The sequence below is a fragment of the Anoplopoma fimbria genome, chromosome 4, assembly GCF_027596085.1.
Source record: "Anoplopoma fimbria isolate UVic2021 breed Golden Eagle Sablefish chromosome 4, Afim_UVic_2022, whole genome shotgun sequence".
In the NCBI taxonomy this organism is placed as follows: domain Eukaryota; kingdom Metazoa; phylum Chordata; class Actinopteri; order Perciformes; family Anoplopomatidae; genus Anoplopoma; species Anoplopoma fimbria.
Genome location: NC_072452.1, coordinates 25,742,959 through 25,770,864, shown reverse-complemented (window position 1 = coordinate 25,770,864; position 27,906 = coordinate 25,742,959). Strand labels below are relative to the sequence as shown.

Here is a 27,906-nt window from a genome sequence, read left to right as displayed (position 1 = left end):
GATTTGTAGTTAATGGCGTAAAAAAAAAAAACACAGGAAGCTCCCTTTAAGATTTGTGTAGAAAAACATCAGTAGTGAAATGTGCTTGGTTTCAATATTTACCCACAGAGAAGACATTAGTATGCACACACACACACCTGCCCTGGTTAGTATGAAGAGATTATTTTGGCTGCTGCCGGCTGCGAGGGCTAACTGAGGCAGATTCTTTGAGGCAGCGAGCGGCGGGCGGCGGGCGGCGAGCGTCAGATGGGCTCTGACACTCGAAAGCAGCTGCCAAATTGAAACCATTTATCAAAATCTGACATCGGAGATCCAGTCACCAAAAAAGCAGTTTATTTGTAAATTGATACTAATAGTGAGCACACATTGTCTGGCCCCTTTGATGGCCTGATTTGCAGCCAGAGTGGGACGTCAACCGCCCTCCACCCTCCTCGCCGCCTTTTAAATATTTATTTATTCAGAGGAAAACTCAATAAGACCAAAGGTTTTTTTCCTCCAAGATGTTTTTTTGGACAATCACCGCGCGGGGGGGGGGCATCATGTGACCGAGCAAGCGACGGGTTAACTCGGCTTGTCACTTCTCTTTTGCTTTCACCTGCCGCCCGCTCTGCAGAGGACAGCAGCAGCGATGGAAAGAGATGTTTGGACGGCGAGGTTCTCTGTTTTGTTTGGACAGGCGGCGCGACACAGAACAGATTGATTCGTTGTAAGGGCGTCGGGTGGTGCATTGTGGGTACAGCGCAGAGTGATTGTTCCTCCTAAACATAAATGGTGAATATGGAAACCAGGAGAGGAAAGAAAACTCACAGCTGATTTTATCTGAGAGATGGGAAACTGCAATGGAATAAACTCAAAGATTAGGGTTAGCCTAGCTTAGCACAAAGACTGGAAGTAGGGGGAAACTGCTAGCCTCGCTCCTCCAAGTCCACCTGTTTGATTTACATGTTTAATCTTGTTAGCAAACATCGTAGTCACCAATCGATCAGCTGTGTTTTATCGAGCAGAGCTAAAAGACGAGGTTTATGGTATCTCAAATTGAGTTTAGCCTAGCTTAGCACAAAGACTGGATACAGAGGGAAACTGTTAGCATAGCTCCAACATGACGTGTTGGATCTTGTTAGCCAATATCATAGTCACCAATCAATCAGCTGTGTTTAATTTACCAGATTTATACGACGAGGTTTACGCCTTTTTCTAAAATGTGTTTAGCCTAGCTTAGCACAAAGACTGGATACAGAGGGAAACTGTTAGCATAGCTCCACCAAAAGGGGATATAAAACAGAATCTCACATTTCTGACACCAACGCACAACCTGTGAACCACCACATGGAGATGCTAACATGCTAACAGTTAGCGACAGTGAGGCCTCTCTGCTTGGCGGACGCTGAGGTGTCCGCTTGCAGCCGAGCCAGACTTGAAATGAAATTAGAGGACTGAACCTGATCCAGGAGAAACCCCCAGAGGTCATCAGTGACCAGTTGGCCTCGCCGCCTGTCGAACTGTTAGCTGTCTGTCACACGGACATCAACCTATGCTCCCTTAAATATCTGAAGACGGTGCCTCAAACGTCTCTTAACCTTTAAGATGGAGGTTATTTAAAAGCAACGTTTAGAGCTTTACTTTGCTCTTTAAAGCTTTGAGATCATTCCTCTTTATTTTGGTTAATTTTAATAGATAAATAAAGATATTTAGTAAATATATAAGCTTTTTGATGGCTTCAGGATATAAAATTCCACTTAAATATCCGAAGATAATGCCACAAATGTCCCTTAATTTGGACAATAAGGGTAGTTAAAAGAGCAAAAAACAACATTTAGTACTTCAATTTGCTCCTTAAAGCTTTGAAACTACTGATTACTCCTCAACCGAACAATAAAAAGGTTAATTTTAAGGTATAATTAAAGAGGTTTTGTTCAGTTAACATAAAGATTTTATGTCTTTATTTCTCTCTGTTACAAAGAGGATATAAAACTCCCTTAAATATCTGAAGATAATGCCTCCAATGTCCCTTAATTTGTAAGATAAGGGTAATTAAAATCACCTTTATTATTAATCTAAGAGCAAAAACAACATTTAGAGCTTTTATTTTCTCTTGAAAGCTTTCAAGTTAATAATTCCACCTTAACCTTAACTTGAAAAGGTTTATTTTAAAGTATAATTAAAGATGTTCTGTTCAGTAAATATACAGATTTGATGGTTTCACTTCTTTCTGCTGCAAAGTAGGATATAAAACTCCCTTAAATATCTGAATGAGATAAGATAATGCCTCAAATATCCCTTAATTTGTACAATAAGGGTAATTAAAATCACCTTTATTATTAATCTAAGAGCAAAAACAACACTTGGAGCTTCACTTTTCTTTTGGAAGCTTTCAAGTTAATGATTCCACCTTTACCTTAAATTGAGAAGGTTTATTTTAAGGTATTAATAAAGAGGTTCTGTTGACCTGAGTTGCGACCTGAACTCTGAAATATGCAGATTTTTGTAAAAGTAGGGACGTTCTGTGGTGAAAAACAAACAAACCTTTTTAAAAGAAAACTGTAAAACTAATTCACTGTATTGCAGAAAAACGCTCCTTTTTGTCCAGTTCTACTTCCTGGTGATTTGTGAACATGAAGGTGGAGATTAAACGTGTTTGGCGTGTTGCGGTTTGCACCTTTAGCTCTGATCATTGACCCCCATCCCGACTCTGGAGGTCCGTTCAGGGATTGTTAATTCCAGCCCACTTCATGAATGAGGACATTTCCTCCCTCTCATTGAGAATAATGAGCGAAACTCAATTCATGAGCTGAATTTCAAATCCGTTTTTTTCCCCGTGAATGGAGTTAACCCCACGCCGTGTCCCGCCTCGTTAGGGTAACCCTCCGCCTGGTAACCGCTAATCTGGAGATCCGGGCGCGATGCGGCTCCGCTCCTCCTGGTCCATCCATATTTTATAGAGATCAGCGGGGCGGCGGCCGTCTCTGTAGCTCTGCTCGGGGGTGATTTATCATTGTTAAGGCCGCTGTCTGATGGCTTCTCCTCCAGGGTCACGCTGATCCCCTGTTCGCATCCCGCAACCTCCTCAACCACGGAGCTCGGCCCCCCCGTAATTAAGCCCCTAGAAACCAATGGAGGAGAATAGAGAGAAGGAAAAAAAACAGGAGATATGTCAAGAGATGGACTCTGAAGAAGGGCAAGGTCACGAGGGTGCAGCCTCCGAGAGGAATCCAGTGTGGTGGTGGAGCTCCTTTTGTTTACGCTGAGGAGGAGCTGGTTTAACCGGAGAGAATATGAATTATTCACAGGTCGCTTTGTCCGTCAGAGAGACGGGCATTATGTTTAAAGCGTGTTTGTTTAACGTTATACTGTTTTAAAAGGGTTTTAAAGGAGATTTAATATGTTACTTCTATAACCACTAACCAAACTCTGTACATATTTATCAGTATTAAAAACACCATAAGTTCTTTTAATTTTGTTTATTAATTTAACAGTTCAGTTATTTTTCATGTAGATTTTTATGTGCATATAGGACACAAAAGAGGAGCGGAGGGGAGGTAAGAAATGAAAAGTAGGGAGGTAAGGGAGGAAAGGGGGAGATAAGGGAGGAAAGGGGAGATAAGAATAAGAGAAGTAGGGAGGAAAAGACAGAAGGAGGTGAGGAAGTAGAGGATGAGGCAGGGAAGCAAATCGGGAGGTAAGAAATGGAGGGAGAGGGAAGGAGAGGATGGAGTTAGGGAGGAGAGAAGGAGGTAGGGAAGGAGAGAAGGAGATAAGGTCGGAGTGGAGAAGGTAGGGAATGATAGGAGGAAATAAGGGAAGAGACAAGGAGCTAGGGTAGGAGAGAAGGAGGTAAGGAAGGAGATAAAGAGATAAGGGAGGAGAGGTGGAGGTGGAGGTAGGGAAGCAGAGGGGGAGGTTGTGAAAAGGAGAGAAGGAGGTGTGGGAGGAGAGGAGGAGGTAGGGAAAGAGATAAGGATATAAGGGAGGAAAAAAGGAAGGGTAAGAAAGGAGAAGAGAAGGAGGTAATGGAGGAGAGGAGATGGTAAGTAGGAGAGGAGGAGGTAGGGAATGATAGGAGGAAAAAGGAAAGACAGAGATTGTAAGGGAGGTAGGGAAGGAGGTAAGGAGGGAACTCCTCTCAGTGAGTCTCTGGTTTGGGGATTTTAAGGAATATAAAATCATATTTCTCTTTTCAGATTTTCAGATTCTTCTAACGTTCAACTTCCAGGATGAATTTATCAACAACAATGAATCAGAGTTTCTTTAGTTTAGTTTTTTGTGAAGGAGGATTTATTTAATCATTTAACAAAACACAGCAAATCCTCCTTTTTTCTTCCTCCTACCTCCTCCTTCCTCCTCCTCTTCTTCCTTCTCTTATCATCCTTCTCCCTCCTCCCTTCCTTCCTTAAATCCTCCTCTCCCCCTCAGCCTCCTTCTTTCTTCCTCCTACTACCTCCCTCCTCCTCCTCCTCCTCCTCCTCCTCCTCGTGAGTTGATTAGACCCGCTGAGGATGAATGAACCAGAGAGTCTTGTTTCTCTCCACCTGTAAACTCCCTGTAGCTCCTGTGTTCGTGTGTGTGTGTGTGTGTGTGTGTGTGTGTGTGTGTGTGTGTGTGTGTGTGTGTGTGTAACTGTGTGTGTGTGTGTGTGTTTTGTATTCATGTAACACACCTCCACAGCAGCGATCCTCCACATGAAACACTTATTGACCTATTTCTTTTAGATATTTGTGAGTTGATTTATGAATTAAGATTCATTCTGACGTTGTAACTCCTTCAAAAAGTCTCCAAAGAAATCTTAAAATGAATAACGGAGTCAGAACCCAGCTGCTGTTCAGACGCGATGGATTTATTTCAGCTGTGAATATATTTCAGAGACGTCGTATTGAATGATTGTTAATGTAACAGAGAGAGAAATGTTTAATATTCATTCATCCAAACTGCTGGAATGTGTTTTCACCTCCTGTGAACGTTCTCACAGGAAGTCGTCACATTCTTCTTCTCCTCTTTAATTAATGACCCAACTTGAACCTGACAGGGAGACTAATCCATCAGATTATCAGATTAGGTTAAAGCCTCATATCTGGTGATTATTTGTGGTTGCTATGGAAACGGCGTTCACATCTAAAGGGCCAGCACACTCGGTTTACATTTAAATAGAGATGGAAAGCAGGTGTTTAACATCGTCAGAAAATAAACGTCTAAACACAAAGCTGGCTCTGTCCAGTTGCATTATGGGAAATGCAGTATCACACTGTCGGTGCTGATTTAAGGGATAACTTCTATGTGAGATGATTCTGCTTAAACATGGAGATCTTTTTAGTGAGATTCATTCAGTTTTTTATGTTTTAATATAATGTTACAGTGAAATTAAACCCAAATCTCTCCTAATTTCAAAAGAAATATGATGCAAAAAAAAAATTACATATTGTCTCATGAATCATCTCAGAGGTAAATATTGTACTTTTTACGAGACAAACATACAAGAGTCTTATAAAATATGATGTATTGCTGATTAAAGACTGAACATGAGACATAAACATTAATGCAGCAGGAATAATATCCTAGTAAAACATTTTGTTCCGTCAGTAAGGTTTTGAAAGCAGAACTTTGACTTGTATTGGAGTATTTTCACAGAGTGGAATCTGAATACTTTTTCCACATCTGGGCATTCATCTCAGCTCTTCTGTCCTGAACGCTGACCCCTCATTGGTTTAGAGGAGAGTAACCAATCAGCTGTCTCCATCTCAGGGCTGTTTTAGAAGTCCAGTTATCCACTCTGACCCCCCCGGCTCCTCCCATGACTCCCCCCTGGATCCATCCATCTCCTCACAGCTGAAGGGAAACACCCAGAGACCCTCTCCTTCTCCTCCTCATCTCCCATCCCTCTCTCCTCCATCACCCCCTCCCATATTCCCCATTCTCTTCCCCTTCCCTCCCTCCCTCCCCCCTCCTCGGAGGTGTGGGTCAGTGATAAGAGATGATGATGATAACCGGGAGCCAGTGCATTACCGTATCGATCGGGTCAGGCCTTTCAGCGCCGTTAAAGCGCCCGGCACTCTGATTGCCGGCACTCGCACTGACAGGAATCCAATGGCGCTGTCTGTGTGTGTGTGTGTGTGTGAGGGTGTTAATATGTGTGTGTGTGTGTGTGTGTGTGTGTGTGTGAAGGGTGTGGCCGAGCAGCTGATATGTGTGTGTGTGAGGAGCAGCAGCGTGGAGGCAATTAGACGCTCTGACAGATAACAACACATCCAGCAGCAGCAAAAAGGACTGAAACTGGATCTGATGCATAAATAAAATAAAAAATCACAAAAAAATCAACTTCACTTTGTTCAGTTCAGATCAGGAAGAGAAGAAATGCAGTTTTAAAGGAGTTTTGTGGGTTTTTTTTTTTACATTTAATCCGCTATATGTTCTGTAAATCATAATCAATTACACTCTGATATCTGTAACTTCATCACCTGCTATCATTAATTAATTAAATAAATATTAAGAAGAAGAAAACACAAAAATATGACAAATTGAAGTTGAAAAGTTTATTTTTTTATATTTTTCCATGTTATTTTTTTTGTACTTCTGCCTCTACAGGCCTCAAACTGGGATAATTATTATTTAAACATTTTTCTCTTATTCATTTTGTCTCAAAAATGTCTAGCCAACAGTTGTTCAGGTTACTTTGATGTAAAAATTTGAAAAACTGAGAAATGTTGGTGTTTGAGACATACAAAAAGAGCTTTAAATATTAATCACTTGTCAGAAATACTGACAGATTAATTTTCTGTCGATCAAATAATCAATTTATTGACTAATTGTTTCAGCTTTGAGGTGAAAGTGAATATGGAATTTAGTTATTTTCCTTCTTTTAAAGAAGAAGCTGACTCTTAAAGCGTCCTTGAACGCACCGTCGTTGCATTATCATGCAATAATATAATAACATGAAACTCTTAACAGTAAATTTGATATAAATTATATTTATTTCAGGTTTTAAGGCTTTTAAAGCCGGAAAACGTTTGATGTGTGATTGATTGATGTTTTACAAAAAGACCTGCAGCCAATCAGAGCAGAGGATCACAAGACAGAAACACTGCAGGTGAATATCACCCTGCTTCACCTGCTGCGTTTGTACGATCAATACTCATATTCGATCAGGACATTGAAGAGTAATTGATTGATTTGCTGCTCTTCTTCTGTGGTGGATTTAAAGGGGGTTGTTTTTCTTTCGGGGGGGTTGAAGATCTGTGTAGTTGCAGAAGAGTTGGAGTGCCTGATTTACTGATCAGAGAGCGGCGGCCAAGAACAAATGAACACGTGCACGCACACACACACACACACACACACACACACACACACACACACACACACACACACACACACACACACACACACACACACACACACACACACACACACTCACACTCACACATGCTGAGCAGCAGCGGCTCTCCAGCAGCGAGGCCTCGGAGGCGTCATTAACTTGAGAAGGCTGTTGTGTCTGTCAGGACCTAATGAAAATAGAAGGAGGACACACACAAACACGCACACACACAGTACGCACACACACACACACACACACACACACACACACACAAACACACACAAACACACACAAAAACACAATGTACACAACACACACAACACACACAGATACACAATAAGGCTAAAGTCTTTTGTGTGTGTGCCTTCAGTGTCTCTAAACTGTATTTTCAGGTGTGTGTTCCTGCGTATGTTTGGTGTGTGTGTGTGTGTGTGTGTGTGTGTGTGTGTGTGTGTGTGTGTGTGTGTGTGTGTGTGTGTGTGACGGGCAGCTGCTGCCTCGTGGCGTCTCGCTGCTGCAGCCGAGCGAAGGAGACATTAACTAACTTCTGTTTTCTAATGGAGATTAATGAAGCCAGGGGAGGAACACACACACACACACACACACACACACACACACACACACACACACACACACACACACACACACACACACACACACACACACACACACACACACACACACACACTGGCAGACACACGTCCTTTCACCTGCTGATTTGGGTTTTAGTTTAGAAAATAAAAGGAGACGACCTCAAGTTAAAATGAAGGAAAGAAAAGTAATTAAAGAAAGAAGAGAGCAAAGTAAGGAAAGGAGAGATAGGAAAGGGAGTAATAGGAAAGGGAGTGAGGAGGGAAGAGAAAAGAATAGAAAGGAAAGGAAGCAAAGATAGTGTAGGAAGACAAAAAGGATGGGTCAAAAAAGATGAAAGTAAGGAAAGGAGAGTGTGAAAGGAAAGGAATTAGAGAAGGAATTAAAGAGATCAATAAAAGGAGACAATTAAGGAAGGAAGGTAAAAAAAGTATAGAAAAGGAAGGAGACAAAAGTTACTGAACAAAAGAAAGAAGGATATAAGTATAAAAAGAGTGAAATCAAGGAGAGAGGAAAGATAAAAGGGAGAGTAAAGGAAAGGAAGGAGACAAGATCTAGAAAAAAGGGAGCAAGGAAAGTAAGAAGGAAGTAAAAAGAGAAAAATAGGAAAAGGGAGCAAAGGAAGTAAAATAAGTAGAGAGAGGAAAATAAATAATGATGTGCAAACATACACACCAAACGCACACACACACACACACACACACACACACACACACACACACACACACACACACACACACACACACACACACACACACACACACACACACAGTGTTGGCAGTAGCAGGCTGACAGATTGTCATACAATAGAGAGGGATGCTCCTGGGGGGGTTTGATTGACAGGAGGCCATTCATTCACTGATCATACACACAGTAACACACACACACACACACACACACACACACACACACACACACACACACACACACACACACACACACACACACACACACACACACACACACACACACACAGATGAGTCCAGATGATGTCACAGAGAGACAGATTCACCTTCTGGTTGGTCAAAGTTAAACAAACATCCAACATGGAAATCAGACTCATTAGGAGTTTGTCAGTTTCTCTACTTTCAGTCTTTTTCTTATTATAGACTGTATTAAGAAGCGGACGTTGTCATGGTGACGTTTTGAATCCGTATACGTCTCTGGTGTCGACCTGTCAATCAGTGTGTAGCCCCGCCCTAAAGCATCCCCTGCTTTATGGTCTGTTTGACTCTAAATGGAGCATCATTTACTAAATGAACATCATGCTGTATTGAAGAAGACTTGAAACTAGAGATTGAGACCATAAACTCATGTTTACAATGTTTACTGAGGGAATAAATCAAGAGAGAAGTAGAGTCATTTTCTCATAGACTTCTATACAACCAGAGGAGTCGCCCCCTGGTGGACAGCAGAGAGAATGCAGCTTTAAGACATGAAGCTTTGGCTCGACATAACCGGAGATTGTCTCCTGGTTCTTAGCGGGCTAACAATATCTGCCTGCCTTCAGTCTTTGTGCTAAGCTAGGCTAACAGCCCCACTTGCTTTCAGTCTTTTTGCTATATCTATCTATTTTACAGTGTATTTTATTTGACAGTGTTTTTATTATTCTTCACTGTGTCAGTAACTGTTTTCTCTGGATGTGAAAAGTTTTGGGGAGAAAAAACTCTGGATGTTGTTCTGTTTCCATCTCAGTGTGTTGGATCGCCTCCTTCGAGGTCATCATCTGTCGTGGGAAATGAGAGCGCCGTGTGTTTGTGTGTGTGTTGTTGCCAGCAGTGAGGGAGCGCTCTGATTGGCTGGGAGGAAAACAATGTGGTTAACAGCGACTGTTTCTCCTCTGAGTCACAGGAGACGTTTGTTTGGACGCTGCTGCTCCAGCAGAAATTTAAAATAGATTAACAGAAAACCACAGTAGAATCCAGAGTAGAAATCCTCCGTAATCTCTCCTCCATCGGCTCACATTCTGCCTTCAGAAATAAAATCCACAGATGTGACGTGACGGAGCAGCAGGTGATTCAGTCTGACAGCCGAGAGGAAAGAAAAGGTTTCCTCTGAATCTCTAATGTTCAGTTCAAAGACTGCTGGAAGAATCAAGACTTCTGGGTCAGTTTACACATTATTAATCAGAGTCGGGTCCTTTAATTTAACGTGAGAGTCGTATTACTTCACTGTAAGATACTCCAGTACACCTTAACACATTCACATCAAGTGAAACCGCGAAAGAGAAAAAGAGGGAAAAGAGATTTTGTAGCTTTCTGGTGCTTTCGAGAATCTTCACATGATCTTCATCAGTTGAAGACTTTTATATTTCTATTATTTTCTGAGTATTTTACAGCTGATAGAGAGAAAGAGGAGGAGGAGGATCTTAAGAAGGCTGTTGTGTCTGTCAGGACCTAATGCAAATAGAAGGAGGACACACACAAACACGCACACACACACACACACACAGTATGCATGTGCACACACACACACACTCACACACGCTTCAAAAATCTGTTATTTTAGTCACATTTTTTAGATTCTATTTAGAAGCTCAAAGGACGAGGAGCTTTCAACCACATCTCAGGTCTTCATCAGCACCTAAAACTGATCTCATTCCTCTCTCCTCTCTTTTAATATTCATAAAATATGAACAGTATTATTATTAATTATTTTTATTATTATAACCATTATTATTATTATTGTCATAATTTTAATTGTTATTATTTTATTATTATAACCATTGTTATTATTATTAATTATTATTTGTATTTTTATTATTATTAGTAGTAGTAGTATCGTCATCAATATAATTATTAATATTTTAATTATTATAAATTAATAAATTATATTATTATTGTCATTATTATTATTGTTTATTTGTATTTTATATTATTATTTATTATTATCATAAGTATTGTCATTATTATTATTTATTATTTTTAAAATATTATATATAATTATTATTATTATTTTTTATTATTATGATTATTATCGTCATTATTGTTATTATATCAGCATTATTTTATATTATATATTGTTATTATTATTATTATTTCTATCTTTAAAGAGATAAATTCCAGATAACGATGAACATGACAGAAGAAACAAACACGATGAGACGGCCACAGTTTCTCTGAGTGTCTCTGTCTCGTCTCTCGGTGTTGTAATACCTCGGGGAGCTCCAGCAGAGGCCTCCACCTCCCCACTGCTGCTCCTCGGGGACTCCACACCTCCTCCTCTTCATCCTCCTCCTCTTCATCCTCCTCCTCCTCCTCTCTGTCAGCTGATCGTCCTCGGTGTGATGTGTTTTCACCTGAGGCTGCGGTGTGAACAAACACACCTCTCTCTCTCTCTCTCTCTCTCTCTCCTGGGACTCTGTTTACTTTCTCTTTCTCCTTCCTTTAGGTCTCTTTATGTCCTCTTGTTTCCTCTCTGTATCTCACCTCCTTTTTCTTGTTTCCTTCCTTCCCGTTTTCTCTCCTTTCATTCTTCCTTTTTCCTTTTGTCCTTTCTGTTCTTCAATATTCTTTCTTTTTTGTTTCCGTCCCATTTTCCCTCCTTTCCTTGGCTTACTGTTCCTATCTACTTTCCTTTTGTTCCTTACTTTTCCATCCTCTTTCCATCCCACTTTTAAAAATTTCCTTTCCTTCTTTTTTCGTTTCCCTATCTTTCTTTCTTGTTGTCCTTTTATACTTTTTGTTCTTTACTTTCATAGCTTTTCATTTTCTCTGCTGTTCATGTTTCCCTCCTTCCTTCACATTCATCTCCTACCTTTTCTTCCTGTCCTTTACTTCCCCTTTTCCTGTATCCTTTCTTTCTTTGTTTCCTTCTCTCTTGTCATTTATTTTCTCTTCCTTGTTTTTCTTAATTCCTTTCCTTTGCTTACTTTCCTTTCCCTCTTATCCTTCCTTTTCGTTTACTTCCCATTCTTTCTTGCTGTCCTTTTATATCTTATATCTTCCTTCTACCCCATTTTTTATCCTTTCCTTGTTCGTTTCCTTTTGACTTGTCCTTCCTTCTCTTTTCCTTGTTTATCTTTCCTTGTGTGTCCTTCCCATTTCTTTTCTTGCTTCCCTTTCCTCTTTACTTCCCCCTTTTTCCTTTAATTCACACCTCTCTTTTCTATTTATTTTACATCTTCCTTCTCCTGTTACATTCTCCTCCTGTGTGTGTGTCCATGTGTGTGTGTGTGTGTGTGTGTGTGAATGTGTGTGTGTGTGTGTGTGTGTGTGTGTGTGTGTGTGTGTGTGTGTGTATTTATCCATTTATCAGTCCTGTTATTGTTATTAACAGCCATCGCCGTGGCGCCCCGCTGTGCTGCTGGCGCTCAGATTGGACGTTTCCTCTCCTGTGGGCTGATGGGAAAACAGCCCCGGGGCGGGTGTGTGTGTGTGTGTGTGTGTGTGTGTGTGTGTGTGTGTGTGTGTGTGTGTGTGTGTGTGTGGTCTGCAGTGTTAATGTCTTTCTGCTGATTCTTCTTCTCCTTTTTTTCTGCCCTCCGGGTACAAACACTCATCCGTCCATCTCTCTGTGTCCGTCAGCGGCCATTTTGGATCTGATGGATCATCTCTAAGGTTTTAGGAAGACACGTGTCACCAACTTGAGTGTGATTGTGGTTTGAATGAGACTCCCGGCTGCTCTGATTGGTCGGTTTGAAGGTCTCATTGAGATCTGTACATAATGAGAAGGACGTTCTTCATGATGTCTCTCAGTAAATATATAAAAGTGTGGAAGAAGCTCCTCAAATTCATAATGAGGTCAGAACGTTTTAGAGGGTTCTGATTGGATGGATTTCAGTCATTTTTGAATTTCAAAGCCTGTTGGTGAAACATTATTCAATGTTTCATTTAGTTTCAATGGATTAAAGGTCCAGCATCTCAAATGTGAATATATTTGCTGTTTTTTACATAATATTTCATGACATTTTATGGACCATGTTGGAGTTGGAAAACAGAATAAAACTCTTTTAAATCATCTTTTCTTTCTCTAAATTAACCGTGAACTCTCTCTCTCTCTCTCTCTTTCAGGAGGTGCTGTTGAAGCGAGCAGCCGACCTGGTGGAGGCTCTTTATGGGATGCCACACAACAACCAGGTGAGTCAGCAACAGCAGCTTCACTCTGACCTTTGACCTCAGGTTTAAACACACAGACCGGCATCATGTTGGGCGGATTCTGCTCCTTGTACCTGTAACCATCTCCCACAATCCTTCACCACACTGTAATTATAGAACCAAACTTATTTTAAAAACAGTGTCACTGACTTTAATCTGGTTTTTACAGAATCTTCTAATTTTGATGTTTAAATTAGTCGTTCACTTCCTCAAATGACTCAATTAATCCTCCAAAGCTCCTCCTGGACTCGTGTCCGTCAGTGCTGGATCACCTGCAGGCCTTTTACAGAAACGTATTTAACTCATGATGATTCAGTTCTTAAATTAAACTTGTTAAACAGAACCAGGACACGGTGCGTTCACTGACTCCTGAACACTCAAGGAAAAACCAGCTACTGATAGTCTGAGGCTCAAACCTCAACATTTGTAACGATTCTTTACATTGTTCTTTGATCAAAGAGTTCCTGATTTAAAATCATCAAGCTCTGTTGTTGATGTTTTTCAATTTGATTTAACTTTTGACAACTTTGGCTTCTTTTAAAGAAAGGATTTTTTTTACATATATTTCTTTAGGACCAAAAAATCTGAGGTGAGTTTATGAGGCAGTCACTGATAACAACATTAAAATAATAAGAATAATATTAAAATAATTATTCGGCAGAGCTGGAGAATCAAAACACAAAAAAAGTACTATTAAAATATTATTATATTATTTCTCCTTACCTCTGGTTCACAAACTCATTAAAAGTCGCATATTTTGATTCAAAATAAATGATTATTTTAATGCTAAAAACCTTAATTCCCCAATTTAAATATTAACCGACTAACAGAATATTTACAAATTTTTAGAAAATTAAAATATAACTAATTGGACTTTGTATTTTCCTGCAACGAGTATTGAAAAAAATCTAAATATCATCCATTACTCATTACTGTCTCCCTTCTTGTCTCCCCCCCCCCCTCCAGGAGATCATCCTGAAGCGGGCGGCCGACCTCACCGAGGCGCTCTACAGCGTCCCCGCAGTCACAACCAGCTGCCGTCTCTCCGGCTCTGCCGCTCACTCGGGGATGATGGGAGTGAACTCGTTCAGCAGTCAGCTCGCCGTCAACATCTCCGAGGCCTCGCAGGCCGACCAGGGTGAGGGCTCGCCGTTCACTGTAGGGTCCAATAGAGTTCCCATGATCCTCTGTGAGAGAAGTAGAGTTCGGGGGTAGAGTCAGGAGAGTCATCACTGTAGGGTCCAATAGAGTTCAGGAGAGTCTAAAATAGTTCAGGAGAGACCAGTAGAGTTCAGGAGAGTCCAGTAGAGTTCAGGAGAATCTAAAAGAGTTCAGGAGAGACCAGTAGAGTTCAGGAGAGACCAGTAGAGTTCAGGAGAGTCCAGTAGAGTTCAGGAGAGGTAGAGTTCAGGAGAGACCAGTAGAGTTCAGGGGAGTCCAGTAGAGTTCAGGGGGTCCAGGAGAGTTCAGGGGGGTCTATAGAGTTCAGGATAGACCAATAGAGTCGAGCAGAATCAAACAGACTTCATTAGGGTTCAGGAGAGACCAGTTTCATGAGTTAGACCAGGACTTGTTGGTCCTAGTCTCTGTTGTTCCTGGTCTCTGTTGGTCCTGGTCTCTGTTGGTCCTGGTCTCTGTTGGTCCTGGTCTCTGTTGGTCCTGGTCTCTGTTGGTCCTGGTCTCTGTATTGACATCTCTGAGGAGCAGAAACACAACAAACAAACTGTCTCTGCAGTTTGAAAAGTGTTGATGTCAGCTTCACGAAATTAAAGGTGTTTGTCATAAAGTTCAGCACACACACACACACACACACACACACACACACACACACACACACACACACACACACACACACACACACACACACACACACACACACACACACACATCTCCTTACGATAGCAGTATTGTTTTCTGCATCAGGGTTTCTTTCGATCTCACTGACGCATCACTTCTTCTTCTTCTTCTTCTTTTTTCTTCTTCTTCTTCTTCTTCTTCTTCTTCTTCTTCTTCTTCTTCTTCTTCTTCTTCTTCTTCTTCTTCTTCTTCTCCATCTTTTGTTGTGGCTGTGTTACCCGGTTTTCATCTGTTTAGCTCAGACTACTTTTCTCCTTCTGCCCGTTGTTACTTTTTTATATATATTTTTTTTCAATTAATCTCACGTTCAGACTCAAAAATATACGTACATTTTTTATCAAACAGACAGGAAGTAACGGGACTATTTTTAGCGGTGGATTAATCCACATTTGTTGCTCTAGTGAGTATTGAGTCATAATAAACCACAGAGTGTGTGTTGAAGGTGATGAAGGAACTCGTCATCCAGTGTGCTTTTAAAGGAGCTCCATTGTTGTCAGTAGAAACGCTCTCTGCTGGTTTGAGTCTGAACACGAAGAAGTTCAGGAGGAAAGTTTTCCTTTCAGCAGTCTCTCTCTTCTGTCACGGACGCTCGAGGAAAACGTGCAGCAAACAGCTTGTGAACACGAGTTGACAGGAAGCAGATAGAGCTGCTTTTACTCCCCCGACACCCCCACCCTCCACCCCTCCACCCCTCCACCCAAACCATCGTCTGCTTTTCACATCGGCCCGGTGGAGAAACACCTTACAGGAATCTATGAGGTCATGGGAAACGAGGCTGCAGCCGCGCTGAAAATTCATAACTCGGTAGTTTATGTGTGTCGGGCTCTCCGGTCGGAAACATCACCCGCCCACCCCCGCCCGCCCACCCCCGCTGGTATGAAGTGTGAAACGGCTCTTTGTGGCCCCCCTCGCAATTATCCTCCGTGATTAAAACATTAATAAAAACAGCGGCCCCCGAGCCCGGCTCTTATCAGGCGGACGAGGAGAGTAATTTACGGCGCTAATTCGGAGCAGCTAGCGGCCTGCTCAGCGTCACCTCGTCATCCCCCCACCCCCCCACCACTTCAGGGCCTTCCTCTGGAGTTTGTCTTCGTTCTGCTGCTTCACACCGACAGCTGATGGATGGAGAGCAGTTATTAGCACATCCTAATGTAAAGAAAACACAAGGACGCTGTGACTAAAAATATTCTGAACTCAAGGTTCTCTTACTAGCTTTTTCTGGAGCTTGACCGCATTTAATGACCTTCTTTAGGTTGAGAAGTAAGAAGCTACGTTTACAGGATGAGAGGTGGTCTAATAAGAAAGGAAGGTGTCCGAAAATCAGGTTTTATTTGTTCACTGAATAAGCAATGTAACACCGATATATGTGTGCCAAAGGTCAAGAATTAACCTCCACATTTATTGTCTGGAAAACAAGAAAGTTAGGATCAAATTTACTTCAAACTGACTTTAATAAAGTGATAATAAACACACACATAGAGCAGCTGTTCGAGTCTCTCTGATGAGGCTCAGAGCTCCATCAGAGGAACAAATGCACCGATGTCATGTGACATATGGTCAGTTTTTCGGCTAACGAACATCAATTATATTTTACGAGAACTCCTACACGTTTTCTCTGAAGGACGGCTTGTGCATCTTGTAATTATGACATCTGTGTAGTCCAATTTTATTTATACAACCCAAAATCCAGTACATATATTATGATTTATTCTCAGGAGAATACCATAAATAACCCTTAATCACATTTTAAAGATGTCCTCATCCATGTCTTCTTGTATAAATATACAAAATATTACAGAAAAATGAAACATCCAGCGTCTCTTAATTAAAAGAAAAGATCTCCGTTTAAAAAAAGATCTAAATCCCTCGTTCTGATAAATAAAAAATACATAATAACAACATTAAGTCGACTATATTTCATATTTCTTCTGCACAGATTTGCAGCTCCTCTGCAGGTTTTCAATGACACCTGACTGAAACTTGTGAATGATTGATTTGTTCAGGAGGTCAAAGTGCAGTTTGTGAAATAAGAACCAGTCCGCTGCTACAACGTGTTAAACAAAAGTGTTCACCTGCAGGGAGTTCTTCATCGCTTGACGGTTTACTCCATCCGTCAACCAGTTTATCAGCAGAAACCTAAACTGTGTCTCTGCAGACGAACACATGTTTCCATTTGAGGTCGAAGGATGTGATCTGCTTCCCACGCTGCCGTGGACGAGGACGGACAGGGAGTGGCACAAAAAACACACCAACGCAACCAACCGCACAGACTCCGTTTGTTAAGCATGTTCCCCTTTTAATTTATTGTTGAAGAACAATCCTGACATTTAGTTTTGCATTTCTCTCCGGCCGCTCCCTGCGCTGTTTTCCTCGACATGTGTTTCCCATTCTCCTCCTCGGCCCTCCTCGCCTTTCCTCCGTCCCCGGGCAGCGCTCCATCAGCCGCTCCTGCTGGGAATTGCGTTGGCCCGAACCAGGAAGTGGGGGAAAGTGGAAGGAGGGGGGTGGGGTGGGGGTAAAGCTGTAATGTGCTACTTGGCACACTGTTGGCTCTGCTCGTGGTCCGAGGTCGGTGGGAACTCGGGAGCCTCTTGAGGGGGTCAAAGGTCGGGCTGAGTGCTGCAGGGAACATTGGTATTCAATGCATCTTGGTTGAGGGTCAATCAACGGGAGCTCAGCGGGGAGGAGGGGTGGGGGGGTGTTAAGGTAAGAACAGCCTAGCAGTGAGGTGAGAGATGAAGGGCAGACCTGGCCTCGGGGGGGAGGGGGGGCGAGCTGTCGGTAACAGGGGCGACAGGCGTGATGATGTCACCGCTGAGGTCACAGCGAGGAGGTCGATGAGATTGAGAGCAGACAGTCCTGCAACAACACTTCATTTACGCTCGTTTTTCAATTAAATACTCAGGAGTTCATCACGAGGTCAACGGGGTTCCATGTAAACCAAGAACCCGATACGGAACCTGAGTTCTGTTTTAGATCTGATCAGAACGTGCATCGTCATCAATCATGGTGGTGACGGTTAGTTGGTGGAGCTTTGTTTTTTAAACAGTTAATTAATGCATGAGGTTTGGTTCGGTTCTAAAGGTTTGTTTCGGATCAGGAGAACTTCTGACAAACTTCTTAAGAACTGCGGATGTCAGACATATTAGAACAATAATGGATTGGTTTTGTTTTGTTGGGGAAGGAACTGAATTTAGACCCTGTATTTTTGGTCGAAACTCCCTAGAAAAGTTGTTGTTGTGGAAAAAGGTTGCTGTCAGTGTTAAATTACTGATGCATTAATATCCGATAATATAATAAACTACAAGAGAGAACACAATCTTTTCTAAATTGAGTGAATTCCTTTAATCTCTTAAAGTATTATATAAAGTATTTTGTGTCATTAAGCTGAAGTAAAAGTTGCACTTTAATTTATTTCATCTTTTGTTATTTGCATCTTCTTTCCATTATATTTTCCATTTTACTAGAGTAGAAAGTCTAACAAATAGAAACATCAAGTAAAAGAACAACAGGATGAAATTAATTCAACTGATAATGAAAATTGAATTGTTTTTGTGGAAGGTTTTTTTCAATATGGTGACTTAAACCCTCCTGTCTCAGGATGCAGCAGCTTTATAGACCCATGAAGGAGAACTGATCTTCTCTTCTCTGACAGTCGCTCCTGTTTTCCTTCCTTCCTCCTGCAGGTTACTCCCGTAACTCGAACAGCGTGTCTCCTCGCGGCTACGTGCCGAGCTCCACGCCTCAGCAGTCCAACTACAACACCATCACGTCCACCATGAACGGATACGGAGCGGGGATGACCAACCTGGGCGTTCCCGGATCCCCCAGCTTCCTCAACGGATCCACCAACTCTGCTTACGCAAGTGAGTCCGTTAAAATGTTTCATTTATAAAAATAAAAAAACAAACTTTATCCAACTGAGAGAGCACGAAGGAATCCTCTCCAACTGTCCGACATCTTAAAAACCAGAACACACTTCGCTGTTTATCATTTTAGGGATCAACTTGGTACTCTGAATTACTTTTAGTGAAGGAAATGTGTCTCCGTTCACAACTGAAACATTGTTCGTGAAAGTTTTGTGTGAAGTCGTAGCACTGAAGGAATTGAAGTGTCAGTTAAAGCAGTTGAAATGAGTTTGAGCATTGAAGCGTAGGTGTGATTAAAGCTGTTGATTTGTTGGTTAAAGGGTTATTACAGCATTTAGCTGAAGTATCAGTTGATATGCAAGAAATGAAAGGAGTGGAAGTGTCAATATAAGAATGTAAGGGAGTGGAAGTGTCAGTTAAAGCACTGAAAGGAGTCGAAGTGAAGTTGAAACATTGTTCACAACTGAAACAGTGTTCGTGAAAATTTTGTGTGAAGTCGTAGCACTGAAGGAATTGAAGTGTCAGTTGAAGCAGTTGAAATGAGTTAAAGCGTTATTTAAAGTGTAGGTGTGATTAAAGCTGTTGATGTGTTGGTTAAAGGGTTATTACAGAATTTAGCTGAAGTATCAGTTGATGTGCAAGAAATTAAAGGAGTTGAAGTGAAGTTCTAGATGTTGATGTACAAGTAATTGGAGAAGTTTAAAGTAAAAGTGCTGAAAACAGTCAAAATGTATTATTTTTAACCCCAAAACTTCACGGGTGAAGTTAGTTGAAGTGTATTAACTGAAAGCAGTTGAAATGTCAGTTGAAGTTTAACTATAAATAATCTGAAATAGATTGAAGCGAAAATTAGAGAGTTTTTGATATGTTTTGGTGAATTCGTGCTTTAGAAAGAAAGTCTGTTGTAATGAAGAAGGGAAGAACTTTAAATTTGTCTGAAAGCTATTAAAGTAATTATATTTGTCAAACGTTCTGATTGTAGAACAAGTAAACATGTGTTAGCTCACTGCAGATATATATTTATTCTGGAGCATCAACCGCTCTGTAGTTTATTTTAACATCGAGAGTCGATCTGCTCAGCACATGTCTTGGTCGCAGTTGTTGAAAAATGAAAGGAAAATGTTTATTTATGTGACGTGTTGTGTTAGGAAAAGTAGGATCAGCTGATATTAAATCATCAGATTCTTTCAAGCATGGGCCTCAAACATCCGTCCTGTTCTGGTAGTCTTAAATCATGATATTGTTGTATTGCTATCTTGAATATAAGATAAGCTGAAGTAGTAGATGAAGTGTAGTTGTTGTCGAGGTGTTGTTGTTGTTGAGCACAGAATAAAGAAAGTGAATAAAAGTGAAGCGTTTCCCGCTGCAGGAGACGAGTTGATGCTTCAGTAGTTTTCCCGTCGGCCCCGTTGTTCCTCTGAAACTTTCCCTCTGATTGACTCGCCTGGAGTCGGAGCTGCTGCTCGGAGAACGCAGGTGTGTTTTTTGGAGAACCGGTGGAGTCTAAACTCGCCCGGCGGGGGGAGCGCTCCATTGTTCTTGGCGTCGGTATCAAAGCGCTCGGCGAAGTCTCAGCGAGACTCGTTTAGGAAAAGGTAGCGAGCTCAAACTCCGTGCCAGGTGATGTTGTCGTCCCTGGCGACCAAAACAAAAGGTGGGCTCGCATCTCGCCTGGCTGAGCTACAGTTTCCCCTCCGCCGAGGGTCTGAGTGTGTGTGTGTGTGTGTGTGTGTGTGTGTGTGTGTGTGTGTGTGTGACCGAAAACACCGCCACGCATTGTTCACCGTCCTCCCTCCTCCCGACTGTCCCCCTGTCCATCCTCCTCCTCCTCCTCCTCCTCACCCCCTCCTCCTCCTCCTCGACTAACCCCACTAACTATCCTCACCGCATCCCTCATGCATTCTCGCTTTGGGCCGAATCCATTAATATCAGCTGAAAAAAACCAGAAATAAAAAAGAAAACAACAAGAAGGAGCCAAGAAAGAGAGGGAATGTGAGGAGGAAGAAGCAGCGATCCAGGACACACTGATAGCTTGTTGGCACGAGGCGATAAATCACATTTACATCCCCCCCCCCCACCCTCCGTTTCATTTTACAGTTCCATTTTCAAACGCTGTCCTTGAATCATTTACAGACTCGCTGTGGTCCATAAACTCTGTGGAGGTTCATAAAGGGACAGTCCGACATTTTCTGAACAACGCTTTCTTCGATTTCTGTCAGAGATTGAGAAGTTCAGATATCAGTCCCGTGTGTGTGTTCAGTAGAGAGCTGGAGTCAGGGCGAGGTTAGCGTAGCTTAGCATAAAGCCTGGAAGCAGAGGGAAACAGTTAGCTTGATTTGATTAAAAGTACACAAACCAGCAATTTTCTGGAAATTAGGTTAATTTATTTTTGAAACAGCAAAAATTATATTTAGAAAACTCCACTTAGTAGCTGCTCTGGAGCTTTCGGTCAAATGACATGATCTTCATTACCTGCTGGATTTGTCTGGTTGTTGTTGGAATTCCGAAACATTATAAAAAAGTCTGAAGAAATCCTCAGAAAAATAAATAACCGTCTAAAACAGTTACTAAACAAAAACATGTTTTCATAAAAAAGCTTTAGGGGTGTTTGTTTCTGATTTCCAAACTGAATGAAGATCATGTGATGAGACTGAAAGCTCCAGAAAAGCTACTAAATAGACTTTGAGGGGAGATGAAGAGAGAAGTGACTTTGAAACTAAAAATCTAATCATATTCTCTTCATGATATTTTACAACTCAGTCTAAAACGGTTACTAATCATAACGTTTTAAGAAAATGTTCATAGTTTAGACCATGCTACCAGTCTTTATGCTAAGCTAGGCTAACTACATCCTGACTCCAGCTCTAGACTGAACACATATGAGACGGATATCTGAACATCTCACACTGTTGTACTGTCCCTTTAATTAGAATCAGAAACCAGTTATAGAACAACAAATGTTTTAATAGACACAAATGATGCGTTCATTAGAAAACTAACTTTGCCACACACACACACACACACACACACACACACACACACACACACACACACTCACACACACACTCACACACACACACTCTCTCACACACACACACCTGTACAGTTTGTGTGGATGAAGCTGCTGCTGCTCTCAGGTTGGATCAGGTTGGTTTTTTGTTTTTATAATAAAAAATTAAAAGTCCTTCAAGTTATGGATCAACTTTGCCAGATGTGCAGCTGTTTGTGTTCGGAGCATGTTTGTTCCTCCAGACCTCTCGGCCCGATCTGAGGCAGGGACCCATCCTCCCTCCTCCTCCCTCCTCCTCCTCACCTACTCCACCTCCTGCATGATTCATCTCCATCTCCATCCGATCACTCACCTCCTCTGTCCTCCGTCTGCCTGCTCGTTGCCGTCACCTCCTCCTGTAGGCCTCCCTCCTCCTCACCTCCTCCTCTCTCTTCCTCTGCTCCCATAGGCCCTTATTCATTCTCTCCTGTCCATATGGTTTCTGCAGTCAAACAGAAGAGCGCCTTCGCCCCCGTCGTGCGGCCACAGACCTCCCCGCCCCCACCTGCACCACCACCAATGGCAGCAACCTCCAGGGTGAGCATCCCCACCCCCCCCCCCCGCCTGTCAGCACCCCCACCGCCCCCCTCCCCCCTCGTCCACCTGTCCGAGTCCCACCTGGACGCACAGACAGACGTCACTGTAATGATGATAACTCTTTTATTTGTTACATGTGAAGACCTGCTGTTTAGACACTCGGAGGTCAAAGTTGATCCATAACTTCTGGCACACATTTTAAAGAACTGCGTTTTATTCATCTTATCAAGTTATGTTTGTCCCTAACTGAGTCCTGACAATGAGAAAGACCTAAAAAAATCAACCTGTTTCAGACGCAAATAGAAAAAATGTTTCAGGAATGTGCTTGAGTTCAGCAAAAACAGGTCGAACCTGTACAGGAAAATGCTTTTACTTCTTTTAAAAAGGAATAAATAATACAATTTGGGGAAAAAATCTTCAAATTAAGCACAGAGACACATTAATGATGTGTTTTGTGAAAATAAATAAAAGGAACCTGGTTTCTTTCTAACTTTTGTAAAGTAAAGGAACATTTTTAATCATGTTAAACAATTCTGAATTTTTCAAGACAGATTCTAATAAAACTTTAATTGTGAGAATTTCCAAACATTTACATTTTTCACACTTCCAGTTTCTTCATGTTGAGGTTGGGACCATCAGTATATATATTTACCATATTTATATATTGATGATTAATTACAGGACACTGCTTAGTTTGTCAGTTGTTTTTATGTATTTTTGAGAGGTATGCAAGTCTTCGTTGTTTCCTTATAATCAATATGGAGCCGGCTTTCTCCACAAATATAAATATGAATAGTCACATTTTCATGACAGAGGTAGGGTTGTTGAGGTTGTGAGTATTTTGGGGGACTACAAATACTCAGGATGGTTTCAGGGAGTTCTTGAAACAAATCTTTATCTTTTTTTACGGAAATTGATAGAGTTTCCTGTTTTTGTTAATTGTGGTTTGTGATTTGTGAAGTTGAAATAAGGAGTTATCTTTAGGGACGCAATCAAGAGAACAGCATTAATGATCTCTAGTCTCCAGACCCTTAATGTTAGCTGATAGCTAACATTAATCTGTTAATGTAACAGTGAACGCCATGTTAAATCTGCTCTTCCTGCATTGTTTTTACATACGTTTACATTGTGGCTACCACAAATGTACTTTGGCCACCAAATGTAGGTGCTTGGTGGCTTGTGTGTCATCAGCAAAATGAAATGCATTAGATTACATTCAAAGCTTCTATTGAGGTTTCCAATAAAGCTTTGAACGTCGTCATTTTTTATAACGATATCATCACTCGAAGAAACGGAATGTAATTTATGGTGCTGTTAGATTGCTGCTAGACTGCCCCATTAATAGAGCTACATTTGATAAGATGAAACTTTCTGCAGTAGAGGTTCTTCTTTGTTCATCTCTAGAGAGACAGCGTGACCTTCATCCACATTTCTTTCCTTAATATTCAGAGAGACGAGTTTCTTCTTCTTCTGTGATGTTTGTTTCTGTACTTGAGAGAAACGTTGAATCAAACTGAATGTTTCTCCTTTCGTCTTTCAGCCATGGCAGGTCTCATCGTCCCCCCAATGTGAGGAGGATCCTCATCCAGATACCGTCAGACCCCCCGTCCCCAACCCCCCACCCCCACCGCTGATGGCCCCGCCCACCTGAAAATGCCACAAAAAAACACCCCTTCCCATCATCCCCTCCACCGACCCAGAATCCATCACTGCAGCAGAAGAAAAAGTTTGACTCATCGATTAATTTACCGCCAGTCCACGTCATCATGTTCGACGTGGAACTTTATCAACAAGCCGACGCAGACGTTTAAAATCGGACGGAGGTGTCTCCTCAGAGGAGGTCAAAGGTCAGAGAGAGGTGGACTGTGGGAGGGAGGGCAGGTGTCTGCAGTCCTACATGTTGTGTGAGTATTAGTTGTGTTTGACTTCAGAAGTCTGCGGAGACTAAACAGGTCTCAGGTCAGTTTGAACCACTGTGAGACAGGAAGGAGGCGTGTCCACCGAGAGCTTCTGTTCACCGCAGCGACATCATCCAGAATCTAAGATCTCATTGGCTGACAAGTCGATCCGGTTTGATCCGGTTAGAGTTAAAGGGCCATCCAGTGCTTGTTCCATATTTTAGTAATTTAGTACAAATCACTGCTAAACATTTTGCAAACCATTATTTTTTCCTCATTTAATTTATCTCTATAAAATAAGAAATAGGATTGGTTGTGTAATAAATCACAGTAATCAATATTACTTCATTATTTATTGTCAAACATACATAATTGTGAAGCAGTGCAGACTCTTCTAAATCTATGTTTACCCAGCTGAACCTGAGAGGTGAGCAGTTTTTGTTTTCGAGAACCAAACCTCAAGAGGTTTTTTCTTAATTTAAACCAAAGAGAAATAATCTTATTTAATTACATTTCCAAGTTTTATGCAACAAAATCCTGAAGCCGGACCCTGATTGGTTCAAGTGAAATAACAGAACTAACACCTGAACTAATTTATGAATAAAAAGAATGGAGCTTTGACACAAACGTTATTCAAATTAATTTAATTTGAAATACTTAAAATTGTCACTCAAATGGCAGGTTGAGTTTATCCAAAATGTTTAAAAAAGAACAACAGCATACTTGCTCTTCACTGTGATTGATTACACAAGATGAGGGTGGAAATTAGAGGAAATAAATGGAGAAAAAAATATATAAATATAATAAAATGTGCAGACAGCATTAAAATAAAAACTTACAAGCACATTGATGAGTGCCCAAAATATTTAATTAACCTTATTAAAAAAGGCTACAAGGGTTTCTGCACGTTTTAAATTCCAAATTGCCAAGTTGATTACTGATAATTAATTAAATGTATTTATTTCAATGGAAAATCATCCTGCAGAGAAAAAATGAATTTGTCAACATTTTAAATTCATTCTGCACCTTTTTAAATATCATCATGCAACAATAAATGTCCTTTAAAAATATAGATTAAGTGATTCAGTGCAAAATATGTGTTTTAATTGAAATATATTTTTTGGTTTTGTTTGAAGGAACAAGCTCCAATATGTGTCATCAGTCTCTTCAGTAAATATTCATTTTGTTGCATTAAAACAAATGAATACTATGTGAGATCTCTTGAACTTCTCGTTGGATCAGAAGCTCTCGGTGGACCCTGAACCTGAGTCGGACCGAGTCCAGAAACCAGGAAAAAATGTAACTTTTGTTTTCAAATCTGGAAAAACGTCAGACGTTTTTTCCAGATTTTCAATCAGAAATCTTCCCATTAAACCCCCCGAAAGGACCAGACTCCTTAAAGTCCAATATCACGTCCTCGAGCATTTTCCTTTCTGTACCATAGCTTTTAACAATGTTTGTCTCATATTCTAAAAAGGAGGAAAATGCAGTAATTTTCTAAACTAAAGAAAGAATTAACAAACGTCCTACAGAGAGAAGAACAAGTTACCCTAAAGAACAAAGTTGAGGCAGCCCAATGTTTATTTTTTTTTATTTCATTCTCTTTTTTTTATTTCTTTGTTTTGGACGTCTCTCATTTTTAAGAAACCAGTACAATAGTTCTGTTTCGCAGGTGTGTTGAGTGGTAGATTTTAACCAGAAAAAGCTTGCAGCAGTTTTAATCACATTTAGGTACCAGATTTTTTCTTGTTATTCTTCTGATTGTGCTTATTTTATATGTATTTATAAAAGTATGTTTTGGGGAGTTCCTTTTGTGATTTAGGCCTGAATGATAGTCTCAAATATATATATGTAAACACATTTGATGTCTTAATACCTTTTAGATATTGTAAAAAGAGTGAACAAGTGAGAGGAATTAACCCTTTTGTAAAAACAAAACAACAAAAAAACGTCACGACATGGTCACCCTGTTTTTGAAAGCAGGACGTAAAAAAACGCTTTCATCACTTTTGTATAAAAACGCTTTTACGATACGATATTTAACTTTTTGTAAACAGCATCATGTGTTTCCCCTGGTTCTTCTCGTCCTTTGTGTATTATTGTGAAATGTATAATCATGGTTATTTCTAATGCACTATTTTTGTTGGGGCACTTAATAAGAGCAATGCATCTTAGCAAAAAAGAAAAAAAAGGCTAAAAGTAACAAAAAAAGATGAAAGCAAGAAGGATATGCACCGATATGTTTTTCCTGCCGTTGGGAGACGGCAAAAAATCCTTGTCATGTGAAATTTTTATATTTCAGAAGCTTATAACGTCATAATATTCCTCCACTCTTTCTTTTGGACCGAGCATATCTCATTGTTTCGGTGTTTAGAAGACAATGATTTTTTTCCATCGTAATATTAAACCCGATCCTCGTCTTTGTGTTTTCTGGTGAGAATGACAGTACGGATCAAAAAACAGGCAGCAGATTTTAAAAACCACTCCGGAAAATAAAGGTTTTTGGGTCACAGATCTCAAGGAAACTTCCATCGATGTTGGTGTTTGTCGTTGATGGTGCTGTTCTCGTCGTCACAATCTGGATCATTTATTATGCAACTGTGTTCCTGTTCGTTAATGCAAGCTCGTCTGCCGCGCTGTCGTGGAAAAGTTTGGAAAAAATTAAAAGAACTAAAAGTGTTTGATGCCTTACGATCGACAACACACAGTCTTCTATTTGTTTTACAAAAAATTGATTTAAATGTTTTATTTTAACGAGTCTCCAGTCAAACTGTGTGAACTTTTTTATTTTTGCACCAGACGTTTGTCCCTCAGGTTCCTCCCAAAAAAACATAGTTTGCATCATCAGCACTGACCTGAAAGAGAAAAATGAAATGCTACGTTAGCCGTTAGCTTCCCAAACAGCAACGCCTTTAAAGTGAAACCTCCTTGATTATGTTGCAGTGTCAAACAGCGCCCCCAAATCAGAGGAAGGTACTGCAACAAGATCTAGTATGTTAAAAAAAGTCATAGCGCACCTCGTTCATGAAAGAAATAAAGTAATCTTTAAATATAACATCTACTGCTACTACTTATTATAATTTAGCATCTCACAAACACCAGAAATGACAATAAAATGCATTTTCAATTACAAGATTTGGTTATCAAATTACATGAAATGTCATAATTACAAAACTACCTTAAATGTTGAGATCAATCTCACAATTTCGAGATTTATATTTTTAAAATTTACAACAATAAAAAAAACCATCCAACATATCTCATCTTGCAATTCTGACAACTTTGTGTTTGTGTCTCAGAATTAGGTGAAAACTGATATAAGATTTTTGCATTCATACCATCTGTATGTTACAGTTACAAGAACATTTAAAACTTAAAATCAAAAGATGCAGATCTAGAGTATCATAAAAGAAACGAGAACCTCTTTAACTTAACTTCTTTAAGGTGAGGGAAGGAATCTGGAGTTTGGACAGATTAAACTTTTGACTTTATGCAAATCCAGCAGGACGACAGAAACCTTCAGTCGCTGCACAACATCAGCCAGCTCGTGGTTGAACGTCTGTCCAGTGTCTTTAGGAGAAGCCATTTCTCTCAGTGACACTAATGAAACGCAGCCGGTGAACAGTCACACCTCGCACTGAAACGTTTCAGCTCAACCTTCACGTCCGTCTCCACCTTTTTTTCAAACAGCTTGCTATAACGTTTTTAT

At 40.7% G+C, this 27,906-nt stretch overlaps 1 protein-coding gene across 1 annotated transcript in view; it reads left to right on the top strand.

Moving 5' to 3' along the window:
- The window catches only part of LOC129089727 (transcription factor COE3-like), a 136,314-nt gene extending 112,443 nt beyond the window's left edge, over positions 1 to 23,871 (top strand). Inside the window, 6 exon segments of the mRNA XM_054597073.1 lie at positions 12,904 to 12,969; positions 13,954 to 14,131; positions 18,531 to 18,710; positions 22,211 to 22,264; positions 22,267 to 22,299; positions 23,840 to 23,871. Of these exon segments, the coding sequence (XP_054453048.1) occupies positions 12,904 to 12,969; positions 13,954 to 14,131; positions 18,531 to 18,710; positions 22,211 to 22,264; positions 22,267 to 22,299; positions 23,840 to 23,871 (543 nt within the window).
- The last annotated feature ends 4,035 nt before the right edge of the window (positions 23,872 to 27,906 follow it).